The 21,069-nt window shown below is 45.0% G+C and overlaps 2 protein-coding genes across 9 annotated transcripts in view; one reads left to right on the top strand and one right to left on the bottom strand.

The window, feature by feature from the left end:
• LOC105476892 (transcriptional adaptor 2A) overlaps nucleotides 1-13,206 on the bottom strand; it is a 73,754-nt gene extending 60,548 nt beyond the window's left edge. For 2 of the 5 annotated variants that reach the window (XM_011733200.3, XM_011733199.3), the window contains exons 1-2: nucleotides 13,117-13,206; nucleotides 8,063-8,179 (exon numbers count right to left, since the gene is read on the bottom strand). In XM_011733200.3, coding sequence (XP_011731502.1) covers nucleotides 8,063-8,087 — 25 coding nt within the window. In that variant the 5' untranslated portion in view covers nucleotides 8,088-8,179; nucleotides 13,117-13,206. Of the gene's footprint in view, nucleotides 1-8,062; nucleotides 8,180-12,758; nucleotides 12,914-13,033; nucleotides 13,054-13,116 lie in introns of those variants that run through there. The other 3 variants (XM_071082786.1, XM_071082785.1, XM_071082787.1) reach the window with 3 other exon arrangements.
• Nucleotides 13,207-13,229: 23 nt separating this feature from the next.
• LOC105476887 (acetyl-CoA carboxylase alpha) overlaps nucleotides 13,230-21,069 on the top strand; it is a 330,276-nt gene continuing 322,436 nt past the window's right edge. For 3 of the 4 annotated variants that reach the window (XM_011733177.2, XM_011733179.2, XM_071082789.1), the window contains exon 1: nucleotides 13,263-13,805. In XM_011733177.2, the coding sequence (XP_011731479.1) occupies nucleotides 13,768-13,805 (38 nt within the window). In that variant the 5' untranslated portion in view covers nucleotides 13,263-13,767. Of the gene's footprint in view, nucleotides 13,806-21,069 lie in introns of all 4 variants that reach the window. The other variant, XM_011733176.2, reaches the window with a different exon arrangement.

Raw genomic sequence — 21,069 nt, forward strand, 5'->3', positions numbered from 1 at the left:
GCTCAGGAGTTTGAGACCAGCCTGGGGAACACGGTGAAACCCCATCTCTACAAAAAAAAAAAAAAAAAAAATACACAAAATTAGGCAGGTGCAGTGGTGCACGCTTGGTGGTCCCAGCTATACGGAGGCCTGAGGTAGGAGGATCACTTGAGCTGAGGAGGTCGAGGCTGCAGTGAGCCATGACCACACCACTGCACTCCAGCCTGTGTAAGAAAGCTAGACCCTGTCTCAAAAAGAAAAAAAAAAAAAAAGGAATTCCTTTGTAAAAGTAATCCAATTTATAGTTCTTAACATTCCAAACAATAAAACTGTAAAGTATGTCATCCACAATTAGCATTTTGAAAAATATTTTTCCAACCTTTCTTCTCTGTAACATAGTACAAATATTCAACAAAGGTAGAGGCTAGGCTCAGTGGGTCACGCCTGTAACCCCAGCAATTTGGGAGGAAAAGGCAGGATGATTGCTTGAGCTTAGGAGTTCAAGCCCCCCCCGGGCAATATGGCAAGACCCTGCCTCTACCAAAAATAATAAAAAGAAAAAATAGCCAGGCATGGTGGCCCACACCTATAATCCCAGCACTTTGGGAGGCCGAGCCAGGTGGATCACCGGAGGTTAGGAGTTCAAGACCAGCCTGGCCAACACGGTGAAACCCCATCTCTACTAAAAATACAAAAATTAGCTGGATGTGGTGGTGTGCGCCTGTAATCCCAGCTACTCAGGAGGCTGAGGCAGGAGAATCACTCGAACCCAGGAGGCTGAGGTTGCAGTGAGCCGAGATCACACTACTGCACTCCAGCCTGGGTGACAAGAGCGAAACTCCATCTCAAAAAAGAAAAAAAAAGAAAAAAAAAGTGGAATATTATACATGATGTTTTGTAGCCTGTTTTATCACTTGACAATATATTGTGGACATCTTTTCATGACCATACACATTGACCTTCCTTGTTCTTTCTAATGGATAAACAACATTCCATTGTATCAATTATATTATATAACCTAATTTTACTCAGCTCTCCTCTGGGGAGACATTTGGAAATCTGAGGAGGTACCTTTTCGTTGCCACAATGACTAGAGAGCCCCGCTGGCATTCTGCAGGCCCCGCTAGATATCCTACAATGCTCAATACATTCTAATAAAAACTGACTTTTTTGTGTGTCCTGTGCAACTTTCAAATGTCCCACCATTCAAGTAAATGAAAAACCTCATATGACCTAGAACCTAATTCCATGTTATATATAAAGCAAAGTATTTTTGACAGTTTTAACATGCACTGAAATTTCCAGAAAGGCAATTGTATATAACTCTAGAGGAGAATGTATTTTGTTTTGCTCAGAACGTTTAGTTATTCTAGCTTGTGGTGTTTCTTAGTCACCAACATGACACACTTGAATCACTCTGCATTTGTATATGCACAGTGATGCAACATATGGGTACAAGTATCTAGTACTGAAATCATGTCTTCTATCATAATCATGTCTAAACATATTGAGATACATACTGCTATTATAAATTGCACTGTTTTACTATAAATTACTTCTCTTGTATTTATCTTTTTTATAATAGTTAGGGCATTATTATTTTTATTTTTTGAAATTATATATGCCAGGCATGGTGGCTCATGCCTGTAATCCCAGCACTTTGGGAGGCCAAGGCAAGTAGACGACTTGAGGCCAGAAGTTCAAGACCAGCCTGGTCAACATGGCGAAATCCCATCTCTACTAAAACTACAAAAATTGTCTGGGCCTGATGACGCATGCCTATAGTCCTAGCTACTCGGGAGGCTGCGGCATGAGAATCACTTGAACCCAGGAGGCAGAGGTGGCAGTGAGCTGAGATTGTGCCACTGCACTCTAGCATGGGCAACACAGCAACACTTTATCTCAATTAAAAAAAAAAAAAAGAAATCATGTATGTATGTAGACATATTGTCTATGTATTTTACTTCCGAATAGTAAACTTGGCTGATGGCAAACTCTGCCTCCCAGACTCAGTGATCCTCCCACCTCAGCCTCCCTAGTACCTGGGACTACAGGTGCATGCCACCATGCCCAGTTAATGTTTTTATTTTTGAGACGGAGTCTTGCTCTGTCTCCCAGGCTGGAGTGTAATGACGCGATCTCAGCTCACTGCAGCCTCCGCCTCCCAAGTTCAAGCGATTCTCCTGCCTCAGACTCCAAAGTAGCTGGGATTACACCCACCACCACACCCGGCTAATTTTTGTATTTTCAGTAGAGGCGGGGTTTCACCATGTTGGCCAGGCTGGTCTCAAACTCCTGAGCTCTAGAGATTCGTCTGCCTCAGCCTCCCAGAGTGCTGGGATTACAGTCATGAGCCACTGTGCCCGGTCTCTTGTATGTACATTTCACATCTGTTCCACAGGGTATATATTTTCCTAGAACTAGAATTGTTGAGTGTACAGTTATTGAGCATTTTTTAGGTTTTTGATACACACAGCCCAACTGTCCTTCAAAAGGTATTTCAAATTTTTTTAAAACCTAAGAGAAAGGCTTTTTATTTATGTATTTTTTTCACTGAGATAACAGGAAACAAGAGAGGCTTTTTGTTTTTTTTTTTTTGAGGCGGACTCTCGTTCTGTCGCAAGGCTGGCAGGTTGGAGTGTTGTGGTGCGATCTCGGCTCACTGCAACCTCTGCCTCCCGGGTTCAAGAGATTCTCTTGCCTCAGCCTCTCAAGCAGTTGGGACTGTAGGCGGGCACCACCACGCCCAACTAATTTTTGTGTTTTCAGTAGAGACGGCGTTTCACCATATTGGCCAGGATGGTCTCGATCTCTTGACCTCGTGACCCGCCTGCCTTGGCCTCCCAAAGTGCTGGGATTACAGGTGTGAGCCACCATGTGTGGCCGAGAGAGGCTTTTTCAAAATCCAGGGGCAATAAAGGGTTAATAAACTTGACTACATTAATAAAAAGAAAACAAAAAACTTTTTTTGGCAAAAACACCATAAGGAAAGTAAAAAAGCAAGTATACTGTAAGGCAACATTTGTAAATGCATCAGAAAAAAGCACTGAAATCCCTAGTATACAAACAACTTTTAAAAATTAAGAGGGAGGCCAAGGTGGGCAGATCACCTGAGGCTGGGAGTTCAAGACCAGCCCGGCCAACATGAAGGAAACCCCGTCTCTACTAAAAATACAAAAATTAGCTGGGCATGGCAGCGTGTGCCTGTAATCCCAGCTACTAGGGATGCTGAGGCAGGAGAATCGCTTGAACCTGGGAGATAGAGGTTGCAGTGAGCCGAGATCGCACCATTGTACTCCAGCCTGGGCGACAAGAGCGAAACTCCATTTGAAAAAAAAAAAATTGAGAGGGAGAATAAAAGACCAAAGATTCTGCTGCAAAAGACACAAAGATAACCTGGGAAAAAAAGACATAAAATGGCCTTAAACATATGAAAAAATGTTCAGCTTCATTCATAAGATAAAAATTAGAACTACCCTGACATATAATTTCTCACCCATCAGACTGGCAAAAGTTTCAATGCCTGACAATATAATTAGTCAGGCTGTGGGAAAATAGACACTCTTATTTTTTTTTTTTTTTTTTTGAGAAGGAGTTTCACTCTTGTCGCCCAGGCTGGAGTGCAGCGGCACAATCCTGGCTCACTACAACCTCTGCCCCCCAGGTTCAAGTGATTCTCTTGCCTCAGCCTCCTGAGTAGCTGGGATTACAGGCACACACTGCCATACCCAGCTAATTTTTGCATTTTTAGTAGAGGCTTCACCATGTTAGTCAGGCTAGTCTCGAACTCCTGACCTCATTATCCACCCGCCTCAGCCTCCCAAAGCGCTGGGATTACAGGCCTGAGCTTCCGTGCCCAGCCCGGGAACTCTTACATATCACTGGTGGGAACAGAAAATAGTACAACTCCTATAGAGGGGGATTATCTTTTGACCCAGCAATCTCACTTCTAGGAATTTTTTACCATGAATATACATTTCCAATAATACAAAAACATATATGTCCAAGGTTATATATTAAAATATTAGATGTAATTGCAACATACTACTTAGATGTCCAAGTATAAGCAATTATTTGAATAATAATATATCCACACGAGGAAGTATTACGTAACTATAAAAAACAGAATGAGGACAATCTCTACCAACTAATACAGTATTTCCAGGAGATACTATTAAGTGGGGGAAAAAAGTACAATCCTGGTGCTGACTGAAGAATTTTCTTAAAAGTACAAAAGAATATATATATATAAAATATGCTATCTTTCCTGTAAGAAATTAAGAGGCCAGGCGCGGTGGCTTGTGCCTGTAATCCCAGTACTTTGGGAGGCCCCAGTGGGTGGATCACCTGAGATCAGGAGTTCAAGACCAGCCTGGCCAACATGGTGAAACCCCGTCTTTACTAAAAATACAAAAATTAGCTGGGTGTGGTGGCAGATACCTGTAATCCCAGCTACTCGGGAGGTTGAGGCAGGAGTATCACCTGAATCCAGGAGGCGGAGGCTGCAGTAAGCTGAGATTGCAGCACTGCACTCCAGCCTGGGTGACAAGAGTGAAACGCTGTCTCAAAAGAAAAGAGAAAAGAAAAAGAAAAAAATTAGAGTAAAAAACAATCCTCTCATCTTTGCTAAAAGGATTAAGGGACAGATTAAACCAGAAGACAATGAAGTTGGTAAGTACAAGGGGTTGAGGGCAGGGGATAAGGGAATTAATTGTGCTGATGTTGGGAGCCAGGGTTCTCACTGAGAAGAGACATATGAATAAGGAATTAATGCAGACAGGAAAAAAGCCCATGATGATGAATTAGAGGTATTAATGTGAACTGCTGATTTCCTAAAAAGAAGTAAATGTGTGTATGTATACTGGCATATATGTATACAGCACATAACATGCATATATTTCCTAGTTCTGTCAGCCAAAAGGGCCAAGATGCAAAAATATTCCAGTAGATGAAAAGATCTTGGTCTCTGACACGACTCCCTTGTAAAAGCACCAGGACTCCTCAGAGAATTGGTGATTCCAGGGCAGGGGAGGTACAGGATGCACTTGGAGTATTTAGTTATGCCAAAAAGGATGGAGATGCTAAAAAGAAAAAAAATACGATGAGGGTATGCTATAAGGATATAGGAGCCCATCTGAAGGGACTCCCAGTGGCCAAATTTGGAATAATCCGAGAACCTAGCTAATTATGTATGCTAATAAATCATAAATCATTGAAAAAATAGGAATTCCTCTGTCCATAAGAAGTAAAAAAGTGAACAGATAAAGAAAATGTAGTACATATACACCACGGAATACTATGCAGCCATAAAAAAGTAATGAGATCACGTACTCTGCAGCAACATGGATGGAGTTGGAGGTCATTATCCTATGCAAACTAACGTAGGAAGAGAAAACCAAATACCCTCTGATCTCACTCACAAGTAGGAGCTAAAAAAACAAGAACACATGGACACAAAAAGGGGAAGAGAAACCAGGGCCTTCTTGAGGGTGAACTGTGGGAGGAGGGAGAGGATCCAAAACTACCTCTCGAGTGCTATGCTTATTATCTTGGTGACAAAATAATTTGTATATAAAACCCCTGTGACAAGCAGTTTACCTATATAACAACCCTGCACATGTACCCCAGAACCTAAAATAAAAACTAAAAATGCTAACTAGTAAATGTGGAGAGAGCACTAGATTTGCAGGGGGGAAATCATCTTTTCGCAACCTTAATAGTAAAGATTGGGCCAGGCATGGTGGCTTACGCCTATAATCCCAACACACTGGGAGGCCAAGGTGGGGACATCGCTTGAGCCCAGGAATTCAAGACTCCAGTGGGCTATGATTGTGCCACTGCACTCCAGCCTGGGTGATAGAGTGAGACCCCATCTCTTAAAAATAAAAAAAATTTAAAAATTACACATATATATAAACATACACAGAGAGAGAGAGAGAGAGAGTGCACGCAAATGACGAAGCAGATGGAGTAAAAGGTTAACAAAAGTTATGTGGGTATTGTTTGTATTCTTATTCTTGCAACTTAAGTTTGAAATTATTTCCAAAAAGAAGTTTAACAATTATTTTGGACACAGAGTTGAGGTAACTGTAAAATGAAACACTCCCAGCATTAGAGCAGTCCACTTAGATTTCTCCATATGTAAAATGAAAGAGTTGAACTAGATGTGTCTGAAGACTCCATTCTCTCCTAAATTTATATTAGGAGTGTGACCAAAGAGTAAATTAGAGCTTCTTTAAGAAATTGTTCTGTCAGGCTGGAAACAGTGGCTCACGCCTGTAATCCCAGCACTTTGGGAGGCTGAGGCTGGTGGATCACCTGAGGTCAGGAGTTGAAGACCAGTCTGACCAACAAGGTGAAACCCTGTCTCTACTAAAAATACAAAAATTAGCCGTGCGTGGTGGCGGGCACCTGTACTCCCAGCTACTCGGGAGGCTGAGACAGGATAATTGCTTGAACCCAGGAGGCAGAGGTTGCAGTGAGCCGAGATCATGCCACTGCACTCCAGCCTGGGCGATGTAGCAAGACTCCATCTCGAAAAAAACCACGAATTGTTGAAGAGGAAAAACACCCCAAAAGTACTTTTCTGATTCTTCTCATTGGGATACTACCAAACATCTAACAATGGAATTTCTATTTCTGCCGAATCTCATATATTTAGAATCAGGGAAAAAGAGTATAGTTTTTATTTGTTAGCGACAGATTCTTGCTCTTGTCACCCAGGCTGGAGTGCAGTGGCATGATCCTGGCTTACTGCAGCCTCTGCCCCCTGGGTTCAAGCAATTCTCCTGCCTCAGCCTCCCAAGTAGCTGGGATTATGGGCACCCGCCACCACCCCCAGCTAATTTTTGTATTTTCAGTAGAGACAAGGTTTCACCTTGTTGGCAAGGCTGGTCTCAAAACTCCTGACCTCATGATCTGCCCGCCTCAAACTCCCAAAGTGCTGGGATTACAGGTGTGAGCCACCACGCCTGGCCAGTATAATTTTTTTATCCATAGTTAACGGCTACTTGAATTTACTTCACACATACTCCATAATTCTCTACATTATTCTACTGTGGTTTACTCTTAGAAACAAGTTTCACATCAAGGGGAAGGTGGGGTGATATTTCCTTTATCTTACCACTGACACATTTCTTATCAAGGTGCCTGAAACATGTTATTGGTCTAAACAGAAATCCCATGGCTTTTCTAGGTTTAACTATAGGTTAATCAGAATATGCCTGGTCCATCTCAGCTTCATTTTCTTTTTTTTTTTTTCTTTTTTTGAGACGGAGTCTCACTCTGTCGCCCACGCTGGAGTGCAGTGGCAGGATCTCGGCTCACTGCAACCTCCGCCTCCCAGGTTCATGCCATTCTCCTGCCTCTGCCTCCCGAGTAGCTGGGACTACAGGTGCCTGCCACCACACCCAGCTAATTTTTTCTATTTTTTAGTAGAGATGGGAGTTTCACCATGTTAGCCTGGATGGTCTCCATCTCCAGACCTCGTGACCCACCTGCCTCAGCCTCCCAAAGTGCTGGGATTACAGGCGTGAGCCACTGCGCCCAGACGCTTCATTTTCTTCTAAGACCCAGGATCATATGTTTGTGTCGTGTGTTCAATGGGTAATCAATATGTATTAGTTGATTTTACTTTGATACTCATAATTCCCTTAGAATCAGAGTCAAAGGGCTTTATTGCCTAACTTCATTGTTTATTTTTCTTCCTTGATCAACTTTCACTCCAGTTTGCTATTAATAGTCACCTGAAGGCCAGGAGTGGTGGCTCACACCTGTAATCCCAGCACTTTGGGAGCCCGAGATGGGCAGATCACCTGAGGTCGGGAGTTCAAGACCAGCCTGGCCACCATGGTGAAACCCTATCTCTACTGAAAATTAAAAAAAAAAATTAGCTGGGTGTGGTGGCGTGCGCCTGTAGTCCCAGTTACTCTCAGGAGGCTGAGGCAGGAGAATCGTTTAAAGCCAGGAAGCAGAGGTTGCAGTGAGCCAAGATCATGCCACTGCACTCCAGCCTAGGCGACAGAGGGAAAGTCCATCTCAAGAAAATAATAAGTCACCTGAGACTTGTTCCCACTGTACTTACTGCTAAAGGAACCCAAACGGTCCATTCCCTAATAGGCAACGAGTGCTGCTTTGGTCTTCCTCAGCACAGAACTTCTTCAAGACTTCAGAACTGGCCAACACATACAACAAAGCTTTCCTGTGAGCAAACAAAAGTGGCACATGGATCAGAAAATCATTCAAAGGGACACGATAAAGAGAAGGTATGCAACATACTCAGCTCTGCCACATCTTAGCTTTGTAATGCTGAAAAATTATTCTACCTCTGAAAACCTGTTTCTTCCTCTATAAAGTGGGTATAATGGTGCCTACCTTCCAAAGTTGTGAGAATTAAATGTCATAATCAAATATCATAATCCATATAAATAATGTAGCATGGTACCTGGTCCTTTATAAATGCTGCATATTTCTTTTTTTTATGAAGAAGGATTTGGGTCTGTGGGGCAGGGAGGGTGGAAGGGGCAAATGCTATATATTTCTAATAAACAACTGTTGGCTTTCTCTACTCAGCATCATTTCTCTCCTTAGCCACCATCTTTATTTGGGAAACTGACCCTTCCACATTTCATGTGGTACTGGTGGGGCTGCCAATCACAATACCCCATTCCCCACCCCTGACAAAAGCTAAAGCAACCAGGTCTCTTCTTCCAGAAATCTGGATCTTGAGTAAGACATGAAAGGACAGAAGGCAGCTGGAGCTCAGTCATTCACTAGAATTCATTCCAAGAATTCAGTCCATGTGCTCTGGCTGTTGAGATCCCTAGCCCCAGGTGGCTCAACTGTTTAACTCTTCTCTCATTTCTCTATTTTTAATAAACTTTAATAAACTCAACTTTAGGCCGGGCGCGGTGGCTCAAGCCTGTAATCCCAGCACTTTGGGAGGCCGAGGCGGGCGGATCACAAGGTCAGGAGATCGAGACCACAGTGAAACCCCGTCTCTACTAAAAATACAAAAAATTAGCCGGGCGCGGTGGCGGGCGCCTGTAGTCCCAGCTACTCAGGAGGCTGAGGCAGGAGAATGGCGGGAACCTGGGAGGCGGAGCTTGCAGTGAGCCGAGATCGCGCCACTGCCCTCCAGCCTGGGCAACAGCGTGAGACTCCGTCTCAAAAAAAAAAAAAATAAATAAATAAAATAAAAAAAAATAAACTCAACTTTAATAATAAATCTGAACAAGTTTCTGTAAGTGGAAACCAAAAAACCCTATCTATTACAACATACATTTGTTCCTTACTCTTTCAACAAGTATGTAACAGGGCCAGGCACAGTGGCTCATGCCTGTAATCCCAGCACTCTGGGAGGCTGAGGTGATAGGATTACTAGGGCCCAGGAGTTCAAGACCAGCCTGGGCAACATAGGGAGACCCCCATCTCTTTAAAAAAAAAAAAGTTAACTGGGTACAGAGGCCTTTGCCTATGGTCGCAGCTACTCAGAAGGATGAGGTGGAACACTTGGGCCTGGGAGGTTGAGGATGCAGTGAGCCACCACTGCACTCCAGTTTGGAGGACAGACCAAATCTCTTTTTCTTTTTTTTGGATACAGAGTCTGGCTCTGTTGCCCAGGCTGGAGTACTCACTGCAACCTCTACCTCCCAGGTTCAAGGGATTCTCCTTCTCCATTTGGTTCTCATTTTTGTTTCTCGTGTCTTGTGCCTCAGTCTCCTGAGTAGCTGGGATTACAAGCATATGCCACCACCACACCTGGATAATTGTTTTGCATTTTTTGGAGAGACAGGGTTTCACCATGTTGGCCAGGCTGCTCTTGAACTCTTGGCCTCAAGTGATCCGCCCCCCCCCCCCCCCCGGCCTCCAAAAGTGCTGGAGTGCTAGGATTACAGGTGTGAGCTGCCATGCCTGACCCAAAGTATCTTCTTTGAAACAGAAATGAAATAATGTTTTACACTAAGTCAAAAAATAACCCCTCTTCTGTACACTCACAGCTGTTTTTTTGGGGGGTGTGTGTGTGTGTTTGAGACTAAGTCCTGCTCTTGTTACCTAGGCTGGAGTGCAATGGCACGATCTCGGCTCACTGCAACCTCCACCTCCCAGGTTCAAGTCAGCCTCAGCCTTCCAAAGTAGCTGGGATTACAGGCGCCAGCCACCACGCCTGGCTAATTTTTGTATTTTTAGTAGAGACGGGGTTTCACCATGTTGGCCAAGCTGGTCTCAAACTCCTGACCTCAGGTGATCTGCCCACCTCAGCCTCCCCAAGTGCTGGGATTACAGGCATGAGCCACAGCGCCCGGCCCACTCACAGCTTTTTATCTAGCATTTTTCACATTCTACTTTGTGAGTATTACTTCTGAATGTGTATTTTCCCCCACTTTTAAATTAAGTGAAAGCAGGCTGGGTATGGTAGCTCATGCCTGTAACTCCAGTACTTTGGGAGGCTGAGGCAGGTGAATCTCCTGAGGACAGGAGTTTCAGACCAGCCTGGAGCAACACAGTGAGACCCCCATCTCTAAAAAATTAGCTTGACGTGGTGGCGGGTGCCTATAATCCCAGCTACTCGGGAGGCTGAGGCATGAGAGTTGCTTGAACCTGGCAGGTGGAGGTTGCAGAGAGCCAAGATTGTGCCACTGCACTCCAGCCTGGGCTACAGTGGAAGATCCTGTCTCAAAAATAAATAATAAATAAATAAGTGAAAGCAGAGAATATATCGGATACATATTTGCATTCTTTTAAAATGCCAAGCATACAGGAGGAATACAATAAACACATAGTAGTGGACCAATAAATGTTAGTTCTACAAAAGGTTAATTCATCTTTAGTTTTTCTGAAGTGATTTTTTTCACCCTGGTAATTTTTAGCTTGGAGAATAATTCATCACTAAGTGTGGGCAACATTCCACTAACGCTGCCGTCAAAGAACTTTTCCTTTTTGGGGTGGGGTAGGTCTCCTTTGCTGTTGTCTCAGGAAAAGTTGAGCTCTGAAGAAAAATGAGTCTAGCAAGGGTGTATTATGAATGCAGCAATCAAATAACAGCCAAATTTACTGAACTTTTTCCATTTGCTAGGTACCCGCGGGTACCTCGGTGTGGGGATTCTTTGAATCCTCACTCCCACACTCCTGAGGCAAGCTGCTTTTTCAAAAGCAAGCAAGCTCTGAAAGAGTATGTTACTTGCGCAGTGTCTTACAAGTAAGGGATAGCAGTGTCATTTCAAACACAGATGTCAAGGCTGGTAGTGGTGGCTCACGCCTGTAATTGCAGCACTTTAGGAGGCCAAGGTGGCAGATAATCTGAAGTCGGGAGTTCCAGATCAGCCTGACCAACACGGAGAAACCCTGTCTCTACTAAAAATACAAAATTAGCTGGGCGTGGTGGCACATGCCTGTAATCACAGGTACTTGGGAGGCTGAGGCAAGAGAACTGCTTGAACCCGGGAGGCAGAGGTTGCTGCGAGCCGAGAACGCGTCGCTGCACTCCAGCCTAAGCAACTCAGGTTGCAAAGTGCAAAACTCCGTTTCAAAAAAAACAGATGTCCAGTAAAGGATGCAGTCAATATGGACTGATCAACACTCAAAACAGCACAGCAGGAGGCCGGGCGCGGTGGCTTATGCCTGTAATCCCAGTACTCTGGGAGTCCCAGATGGGCAGATCACCTGAGGTCAAGAGTTCAAGAGCAGCCTGGCCAACACAGCGAAACCCCGGCTCTACTAAAAATATAAAAAATAGGCCGGGTGCGGTGGCTCACGCCTGTAATCCCAGCACTTTGGGAGGCCAAGGCGGGTGGATCATGAGGTCAGGAGATTGAGACCACCCTGCTAACACGGTGAAATCCTGTCTCTACTAAAAATACAAAAAATTAGCCGGGCGTGGTGGCGGGCGCCTGTAGTCCCAGCTACTCGGGAGGCTGAGGCAGGAGAATGGCGCGAACCCAGGAGGCGGAGCTTGCAGTGAGCCGAGATTGCGCCACTGCACTCCAGCCTGGGAGACAGAGCAAGACTCCGTCTCAAAAAAAAAAAAACCAAAAACAAAAACAAAAAATAGCCAGGCGTGGTGGCGGGCGCCTATAATCCCAGCTACTCGGGAGGCTGAGGCAGGAGAATGGCGTAAACCCGGGAGGCGGAACTTGCAGTGAGCTGAAATCCGGCCACTGTACTCCAGCCTGGGCGACAGAGCGAGACTCCGTCTCAAAAAAAAAAAAAAAAAAAAAAAAAATTGTACGGCCGCGCGCGGTGGCTCACACCTGCAATCCCAGCACTTTGGGAAGCCAAGGCGGAAGGATCATTTAAGGTCACGAGTTGGAGACCAGCCTGGCCAACATGGTGAAACCCCACCTCTACTAAAAATACAAAAATTAGCTGGGCGTGGTGGCACGAGAATCGCTTGAGCCTGGGAGGCGGAGGTTGCAGTGAGTTGAAATCGTGCCACTGCACTGCACTACAGCCTAGGAGAAAATAAAAAAAAAAAAAAAAAAGCAAAAAAAGCACAATATTGCAGTCTGCAGAACCTTCTTTCTCCTCCTTTCACAAGAGACCACATTCTGACACCAACTTCCGTGGAAGCACAGGAGCCAGCTCCAAACTAACAATCGCCAAATTCGAATCAGTTACCGGGTGAAGTGAGACACTATGCCGGGCAGAAGTCCACGTGGGGAGGAGAAAAGGCGCAGGCTCCGGAGGTGTGGAGCCAACGTTCAAATCCTTACGAGGTGGGACCGGCCTGGGCCAGTCATTTTACCTGCGCCTCGGCTCTAACAGGGTACTGAAATACCTACTTTGGAGGGCCTGCTAAGAAATTCAAATGGTCTGGTCAGGGGCATCACGCACAGTGGCCGTCCTTGGTAGAGCCACGGGCTCCAGGGCTGAGCGTGGAATGGCGAGGCTGGGGCACTGCGGCACCGCCCAGACGCGGGGCGGGCACCAGGGGTCAGGCCGGGTCCCGCGCCGCCCTCCCCCACAGCGCGGCGAGGCCCGGCACCACCCGCCCGCCAGCCCGGCGCGTCCCGCCCGCCGTTGAGGCCCGCAGCCCGCGCCTCCTCCCCTGGCGCACCTCGCGGCCCCCGCTTCCCCGTAGTCCCGCTAGACGGGCTCGCTCCCCGCGACCCTCCAGCCCAGCGCTGCCTGGCGCCTCACCTCGCCGAGTCCCCCTAATCCGCGCCAAGGAGCCGCCGGTCGCGCGCGCCTCCGGGCTTTGCGTGCGCGCCCCCGGGCGGCGCAGTGGCGAGCGCGCTTCGTGCCGCGCGCCCGCCGCCTCCGCCCCTCGGCTGTGGAGGCCCCCAGCGGGTGCTGAGCGCCAGCCGCCGCCCCCTTGGCCTTTTCCCGGCCACCGCCCGGCGCCCGTCGCTGTCCCTGTGCCTGAGGACTGGGAGGATGGGGCTAAGCCGCTTGCCTGACTTTTGATCCGCCAAGTAATCACTTTGTCGTGTGGCGCGTGGCCCGTTGCCGGAGGCTTCCCAGCGCGTGGGGCCGTTTGGTCCCCTCCGGAGTGCGGTGAGGCGGGCCAAGCCGGGACTGCCTGGGTTTGGGGATAACGTTCCCACCCCCACCCCTGTTGCAGCAAGGGAAATTGAGGCTGAGGGAACTGGGCCCAGGGACGGCGAGCCGTGGCTGCCTCTCCAGTCCGGGCCCTGAAGGGCTGCTCGTGGATGAACCAGACTGATTTTTAAGGGGTGAAGAGGGTGCGTTTCAATCAGATGCTTCTGGAACGTCGAAATTGTCTTCTTTGGAAAGAACCATCCCCTCTTTGGGCTTCAGAGGCCCAAATTGAGGCGCGATGATGAGAGGATGTGGTGGTCTACTCTGATGTCAATCTTGAGGGCTAGGTATGTCCCAACATCTCTTATTACTGCTGCTAATGATGATTCTAATAGCTACCATTTGTCGAGTACTTGTTGCATGCCAGACGTTGCACAAAGCAGGTTACACATATGGTCTCATTTAAAACTTGTGAGGTAGGCACCTGTTGTTATCCCCATTTTCCAGGTGAAGAAATCTAGGCACTGACATATAACTTGGAATCACACTGCTAGGAAGTACTGGGGAAGGGACATCAAACCATGGTTTATCTCAAGTATATAACTGTTACATCTATTTAGAAGTCTGCCTTTGATAAATTTGCCCAGCCATTTTTAGAATCCACTTACACTTTATGCCTGTGTGAACCCTTTCATTCTTTTTTGGTATATGCATAATACAAGTTCATTTTTTTTTTTTTTTTTTGAGACGGAGTCTGGCTCTGTCGCCCAGGCTGGAGTGCAGTGGCCGGATCTTGTATTTAACCTGTCATAGCAAAGATGACTAAGTGCCTTATTCCCTCACTAAATATCTCTGTAAAGGAACCTGAGAAACCACCTTTTTTCCTCTTTAAGCCGTAAATTTATATTAATAATATCCAAATCCATGTTGAACCAGTATTTTTGAAGATTGACCTTCAGGATAAACTAATAGCACAATCTTCATGCCCTTTCATTCTTAACTAACTGAAAAGATTGACTTTTGTACTAGGAACCCAACGAAGAAAACTTGTATCTTGTCAAGCTAGGTAACCTGGCTGCCATTAACTGAGACCAAAATATCCCAGCAGTTTGTCCTCAGCTGCTAAGCTGCTATGGTTAGAATCAAAAGTAGAGTTTCTGGCCTGGTGCGGTGGCTCATGCCTGTAATCTCAACACTTTGAGAGTCCTAGGTGGGAAAATTGCTTGAGCTCAGGAGTTCAAGACTAAACTGGGTAACATAGTGAGAGTTCGACTCTACAAAAAAATCGAAAAATTAACTGGGCATGGTAGCACACGCCTGTGGTCCCAGCTACTTGGGAGGCTGAGGTGAGAGAATTACTTGAGCTTAGACAGTTGAGGCTATAGTGACACGTGATTGTGCCACTTTACTCCAGCCTGGGCAACAGAGTGAGACCTCGTCTGGAGAAAAAAAAAAAAAAAGGTGAAGAGACAACCTACGGAATGGGAGAAAATATTCATGATCCCTACATCAGATAAGTGGGCAAGGGCCCGAAAAGACATTGCCCAAAAGAAGACATGCAAGTAGCATGGGAGGCCGAGGCGGGTGGATCACCTGAGGTCAGGAGTTTGAGACCAGCCAGGCCAACCTGGTGAAACTCTGTCTCTACTAAAAATACAAAAATTAGCTGGGCATGGTGGTGGGCACCTGTATTCCCAACTACTCAGGAGGCTGAGGCAGGAGAATCACTTGAACCCAGGAGGCAGAGGTTGCAGTGAGCCAAGATCGCGCCATTGCACTCCAGCCTGGGTAACAGCGAGACTCCGTCTCAAAAAAAAAATAAAAAAGAAGACATGCAAGTAACTAACTGGTATGTGGAAAAAAATGTTCAACATCACTAATCATCAGGGAAATGTGATTTAAAACTACCATGAGATATCACCTCACACCTGTCAGAATGATGATTATAAAAAAGCGAGATAAGCATTGGCAAGGATGTGGAGAAAAACCCTGTACACTGTCAGTGGGAATGTAAATTAGTACAGCCATTTTGGAAAATAGTATGGAGGTTCCTTAAACATTTTTAAATAGAACTATAGAACTACCATATGATCCAATAATCCACTTCTGGGTATATATCCAAAGGAAGTGAAATCTGCATGTCAAGGTATCTGTACTCCCATATCCATTGCAGCATTATTCACCATAGCCAAGACATGGAAACAGCCTACATGTACACCAATGGATGAATGAATAAACAAAATGTGAGAGAGATATATATATGTGTGTGTATGTGTGTGTATATATGTGTATATATGTATGTGTATATATATACACACACATACATATACACACACACACACACAATGGAATACTGTTCAGCTTTAAAAAATAAAGAAAGCCTGTCATTTGCAACAACATAGATGAACCTGGAGGACATTACACTAAGTGAAATAAGCCAGGCACAGAAAGACAAATACTGCTTAATCTCACTTATGTGTAGCATCTAAATAAGTCAGGCTCATAGAAGTAGCAGAATAGAGGTTACCAGGGGATGAGAGAGGAAGAACTGGAAGATTTTGGCCGAAGGATACAAAATTTCAGTTAGACAGGAGGAATAAGTGCAGGAGATCTATTATACTATATGGTGACTATAGTTAAAAATATATACTTGAGGCCAGGTGCTGTGGCTCACACCTGTAATCCAAGGACTTTGGGGGGCCAAGGAGGGTGGGTCATCTGAGGTCAGGGGTTTGAGAGCAGCCTGGCCCACATGGTGAAACACCATCTCTACTAAAAATATAAAAATTAGCCAGGCGTGGTGGTGCATAACTGTAATCCCAACTGCTCAGGAGGCTGAGGCATGAGAATCACTTGAACCTGGAAGTCAGAGGTTGCAGTGAGCCAAGATTGCACCACTGCACTCCAGCCTGGGCAACAGAGCAAGACCCTGTCTCAAAAACAAAAACAAACAAACTATATATATGTGTGTGTATATATACGTATATATGTGTATATATGTGTATATATATACACGTGTGTGTATATATATACACACACTTGAAAATTGCTAAGAGAGTAGATTTTGATTATTCTTACCACACAAAAATATAAGTATTTGCGGTAATGGGTATATTTTGCGGTAATGGATATGTTAATTAGCTTGATTTAGCCATTCCACAATGTGTATGTCTATCAACACATGTTGTACATCATGAATATACACAATTTTTATTTGTCAAAAAGTGTTTATGCCATAAGTAAATTAAATAAAATATATTTCTTAGAATGTTATTTATAAAAACAAAGCAAAAAAACAGATCTGTCCAAATATAACTAATAAACTGACTCTCATTATTTAACACTCAAGAGTTGGCTGGTATCAGGACTTTCATAATGCCACGGCCATTAAACAGTTTTCGTGAATCCAGACCTTCATTACCCATCTCTTCTGCTTCTCCCTCACCTTATGGACTTCTTTCTCATGTACATAGAGTGCAGAATATCTGTCTCATGAGTCACCAGCCTTTGGGCAGAACCCAAAAAATTAGATGAACTAGAAACATATTGTCACTAAGTGGCTCCGTTTATCAGACAATTCTAAAATGCCTACTAGGCTGCCTAGCTGCATACTTTTCCGCCTAATGTACAGGACCTCCACCTTGTGACTGTCAAAACAGGCTCCTAAATTATTTTGCATCATTTGGTGACAGGCAGTCTATACTCTTTTGCAACCAACAAGTAACCAATAAATGTTTGGAATATACAAGGAACATGGCATTGTTTAATATAATTGAAAAAGCAAGCTTGGACTTTGAAACTTTCCTGAATTTGAATTCTGTCTCCACTCCTTAATCACCTTTAAAAATTTAGGGCATGACGTGGTGGCTTATGCCTGTAAACACAGCACTTTTGGGAGACCGAGGCGGGCGGATCACTTGAGATCAGGTGTTTGAGACCAGCCTGGCCAACATGGTAAAACCCCATCTCTACTAAAAATTTAAAAAATTAGCCGGGCTTGGTGGTGCATGCTTATAATCCCAACTCCTTGGGAGGCTGAGGCAGGAGAATCGCTTGAACCCAGGAGGCAGAGTTTGCCGTGAGCCAAGATCCCACCATTGTACTCCAGTATGGGCAACAAGAGTGAAACTCCGGCCGGGCGCGGTGGCTCAAGCCTGTAATCCCAGCACTTTGGGAGGCCGAGACGGGCGGATCACAAGGTCAGGAGATTGAGACCATCCTAGCTAACACGGCGAAACCCCGTCTCTACTAAAAACACAAAAAATTAGCCAGGCGAGGTGGCGGCGCCTGTGGTCCCAGCTACTCGGGAGGCTGAGGCAGGAGAATGGCGGGAACCCGGGAGGCGGAGCTTGCAGTGAGCTGAGATCTGGCCACTGCACTCCAGCCTGGGCGACAGAGCGAGACTCCGTCTCAAAAAAAAAAAAAAAAGAGTGAAACTCCATCTGAAAAAAAAAAAGAATTTAGGAAAGTTATTATCTTCCTGCATCTCTTTTCTCCTCCTATGTAAAATGAAAATAATAATGTCTAATTCATAAGAGTTTCTTAAGGATATGATGAAAGCCCAATGCAGTAGCTCACGCCTGTAATCCCAGCACTTTGAGAGGCCGATGTGGGCAGGTCACTTGAGGTCAGTAGTTCAAGACTAGCCTGGCCAACATGGTGAAACCCTGTCTCTACTAAAAATACGAAAACTAGCTGGGCGTGGTGGCATGCACCTGTAATCCCAGCTACCCGGGAGGCTGAGGTGTAAGAATCACTTGAACCCGGGAGGCAGAGGTTGCAGTGAGGCATGATCGCTCTGTCCCCGACTCTAGCCTGGGGGACAGAGCGAGACTCAGTCTAAGAAAAAAAAAAAGGAGGGGGTGAGATGATATATGTGTATATACTACTACCTTGTTCATGGTGGGAGTCAAATACATATAATTTTAATTCTAGAAGTGCTCCACAGGATCATCCTGGGGCTTATTTAGAAGTTGTTCTAGGTAGGTTAACTAGTGCTCAGCATAGAATTTTTCATTGTTTAAATAAAAAACTCTTATCAACTCTAAACCTGTAGGTTTCAAGAACAACAGCCAATTAACAGAATTTTTTTTGCTGGCAGTTTCTTCAGGATTTTCCTCACTATAGAATACTAAGGAAAGTATATGTTATCTCACAGGTCGCAGGACAAATGTGTAGTTGCAATATAGGATGGAGGATCCAGCCTTGCCTCAAATGGAGAGCAAACTAAGGAGCTATGTCTCATTTAATTAATGCAAATAGTGAACAAACTTATGCATCATTAGCAATTAACTATAAGACTGTTCCTTAGAGTACAGAGTGAGTACTTTTATTGTAATCAAAACTTACAACAAGATTAGTCTGATGCATATTTAATAACATGTAATTGTTATGGTGTTGCATTATAATTAGGCCCTACACATTAAATTGTTTACATAAATGACTGTAATTGGCTACTTTTACACAGCCAAACACATAAAGTGTTTGCCTGCTCATTTTATTAATTTTCTGGAATCTATAATCATGCCAAAGAGAACAGTTTATCTGAAATCCTTTACTACTTAATCATGCACTCAAAAACACACTATTCAAAATGACACAGCAGGATTTCCCTTGGTACTGAAAATAGCTACTATTCAAGACTTTCTGTGTATACTCTGTCATTTACTCCCTAAGAAACCCTTTAAGGGAGATGTTGTGACTCCCATTTTACTGATGCAGAAGTTGAATCTTAAGAGAATGTAAGTAGGCAGCATAGTGGATATTCAGACTACTACCACAATCCCTGACACTACTTTATACCGTCTCAGAAGGTAATGGATCACAGCAGAGATATGTAAAATTAGTTTAGGAGAGAGTGGCTCTGAGAAATACAGGATATATACAGTATATCCAAAGGGAGAATGAATCAACCTGAAAAAGAGAGAGGTTAGTCAGGAAAGGAACAGTAATGGAAGGGCTGGAGCTGACTTAGTGCCCGTTCAAGGAAGACAGCCTTGGCCAGTACATTTCAGGTATTATTGCCCCATTATAGCCCACTATATTGTAGAGATACTTATCAGACTAATGCCATCTAATATTTAAATTTTAGAACTAACTCCTGTTATTCTGATTTCTTTTCCTTTTTTGAGACGGAGTCTCCCTCTTGTTGCCCAGGCCGGAGTACACTGGTGCCATCGTGGCTCACTGCAACCTGTGCCTCCCGGGTTCAAGCAATTCTGCTGCCTCAGCCCCCGCAAGTAGCTAGAATTATAGGCATGCGCCACCACGCCCGGCTAATTTTTGTGTTTTTAGTAGAGACAGGGTTTCACCATGTTGGTCAGGCTGGTCTCTTACTCCTGATCTCAGGTGATCTGCCCACCTTGGCCTCCCGAAGTGCTGAGATTACAGGCATGAGCCACCACCCCCGGCCTTATTCTAATTTCTTTTCTTTCTTCTTCTTCTTTGTTTTTTTTTTTTTTTGTGATGGAGTTTCGCTCTTGTTGCCTAGGCTGGAGTGCAATGGCGCAGTCTCAGCTCACCACAACCTCTGCCTCCTGGGTTCAAGCAATTTTCCTGCCTCAGCCTCCTGAGTACCTGGGATTACAGGCATCTGCCACCACGCCTGCCTAATTTTGTATTTTTAGTAGAGACAGAATTCCCCATGTTGGCCAGTCTGGTCTTGAACTCCTGACCTCAGGTGATCTACCCACCTCGGCCTCCCAAAGTGCTAGGATTACAGGCGTGAGCCGCAGTGCCCAGCCTCTAATTTATTAAAAAGTAATTATTGTAAGGCCAGGTGTGGCGGCTCACGCCTGTAATCTCAGCACTTTGGGAGGACAAGGCAGGTGAATCACGAGGTCAGGAGTTAGAGACCAGCCTGATCAACATGGTGAAAACCCGTCTCTACTGAAAATACAAATATTAGCCGGGCGTGGTGGTGCGTGCCTGTAATCCCAGCTACTCTGGAGGCTGAGGCAGGAGAATTGCTTGAACCTGGGAGGCAGAGCTTGCAGTGAGCTGAGATGGCGCCATTGCACTCCAGCCTGGGAGACAGAGCAAGACTCCGTCTCAAAAAAAAAAAAAAAACCAATTATTGTAGGCTGGGCGTGGTGGCTCACGCCTGTAATCCCAGAATTCTGGGAGGCTGAGGTGGGTGGATCACCTGAGGTCCGGAGTTTGAGACCAGTCTGGCCAACATGGTGAAACCCTGTCTCTATTAAAAATACAAAAATCAGCCAGGCGTGGTGCTTGCACGACTGTAATCCCAGCTACTAGGGAGGCTGAGGCGGGAGAATAGCTTGAACCTGGAGGCAGAGTTTGCAGTGAGCCGAGATCACACTATTGCACTCCAGCCTGGGCAACAGAGTGAGACTCCATCTCAAAAAAAAAAAAAAAAAGTGGTAATTATTGTAGAGGTTAAGCTAATGTTTTTCAAGTTTTTTAAGTCATTATTACCAGCCCTAAAGAACCTTTTTAGACATATACGTCTCCCCCACAAAGTTTTAATACCACAGATAAACTATATGTATGTTTATGTACTATATATATGTATTTTGTACATAAAAAGACTAAGTTTTTTTGCCCCTTAGGATAAGACTTTTCCCCCCACCTTTTTGAGTGCATGGGTTA

This window comes from Macaca nemestrina, chromosome 17, assembly GCF_043159975.1.
Source record: "Macaca nemestrina isolate mMacNem1 chromosome 17, mMacNem.hap1, whole genome shotgun sequence".
Lineage (NCBI taxonomy): Eukaryota > Metazoa > Chordata > Mammalia > Primates > Cercopithecidae > Macaca > Macaca nemestrina.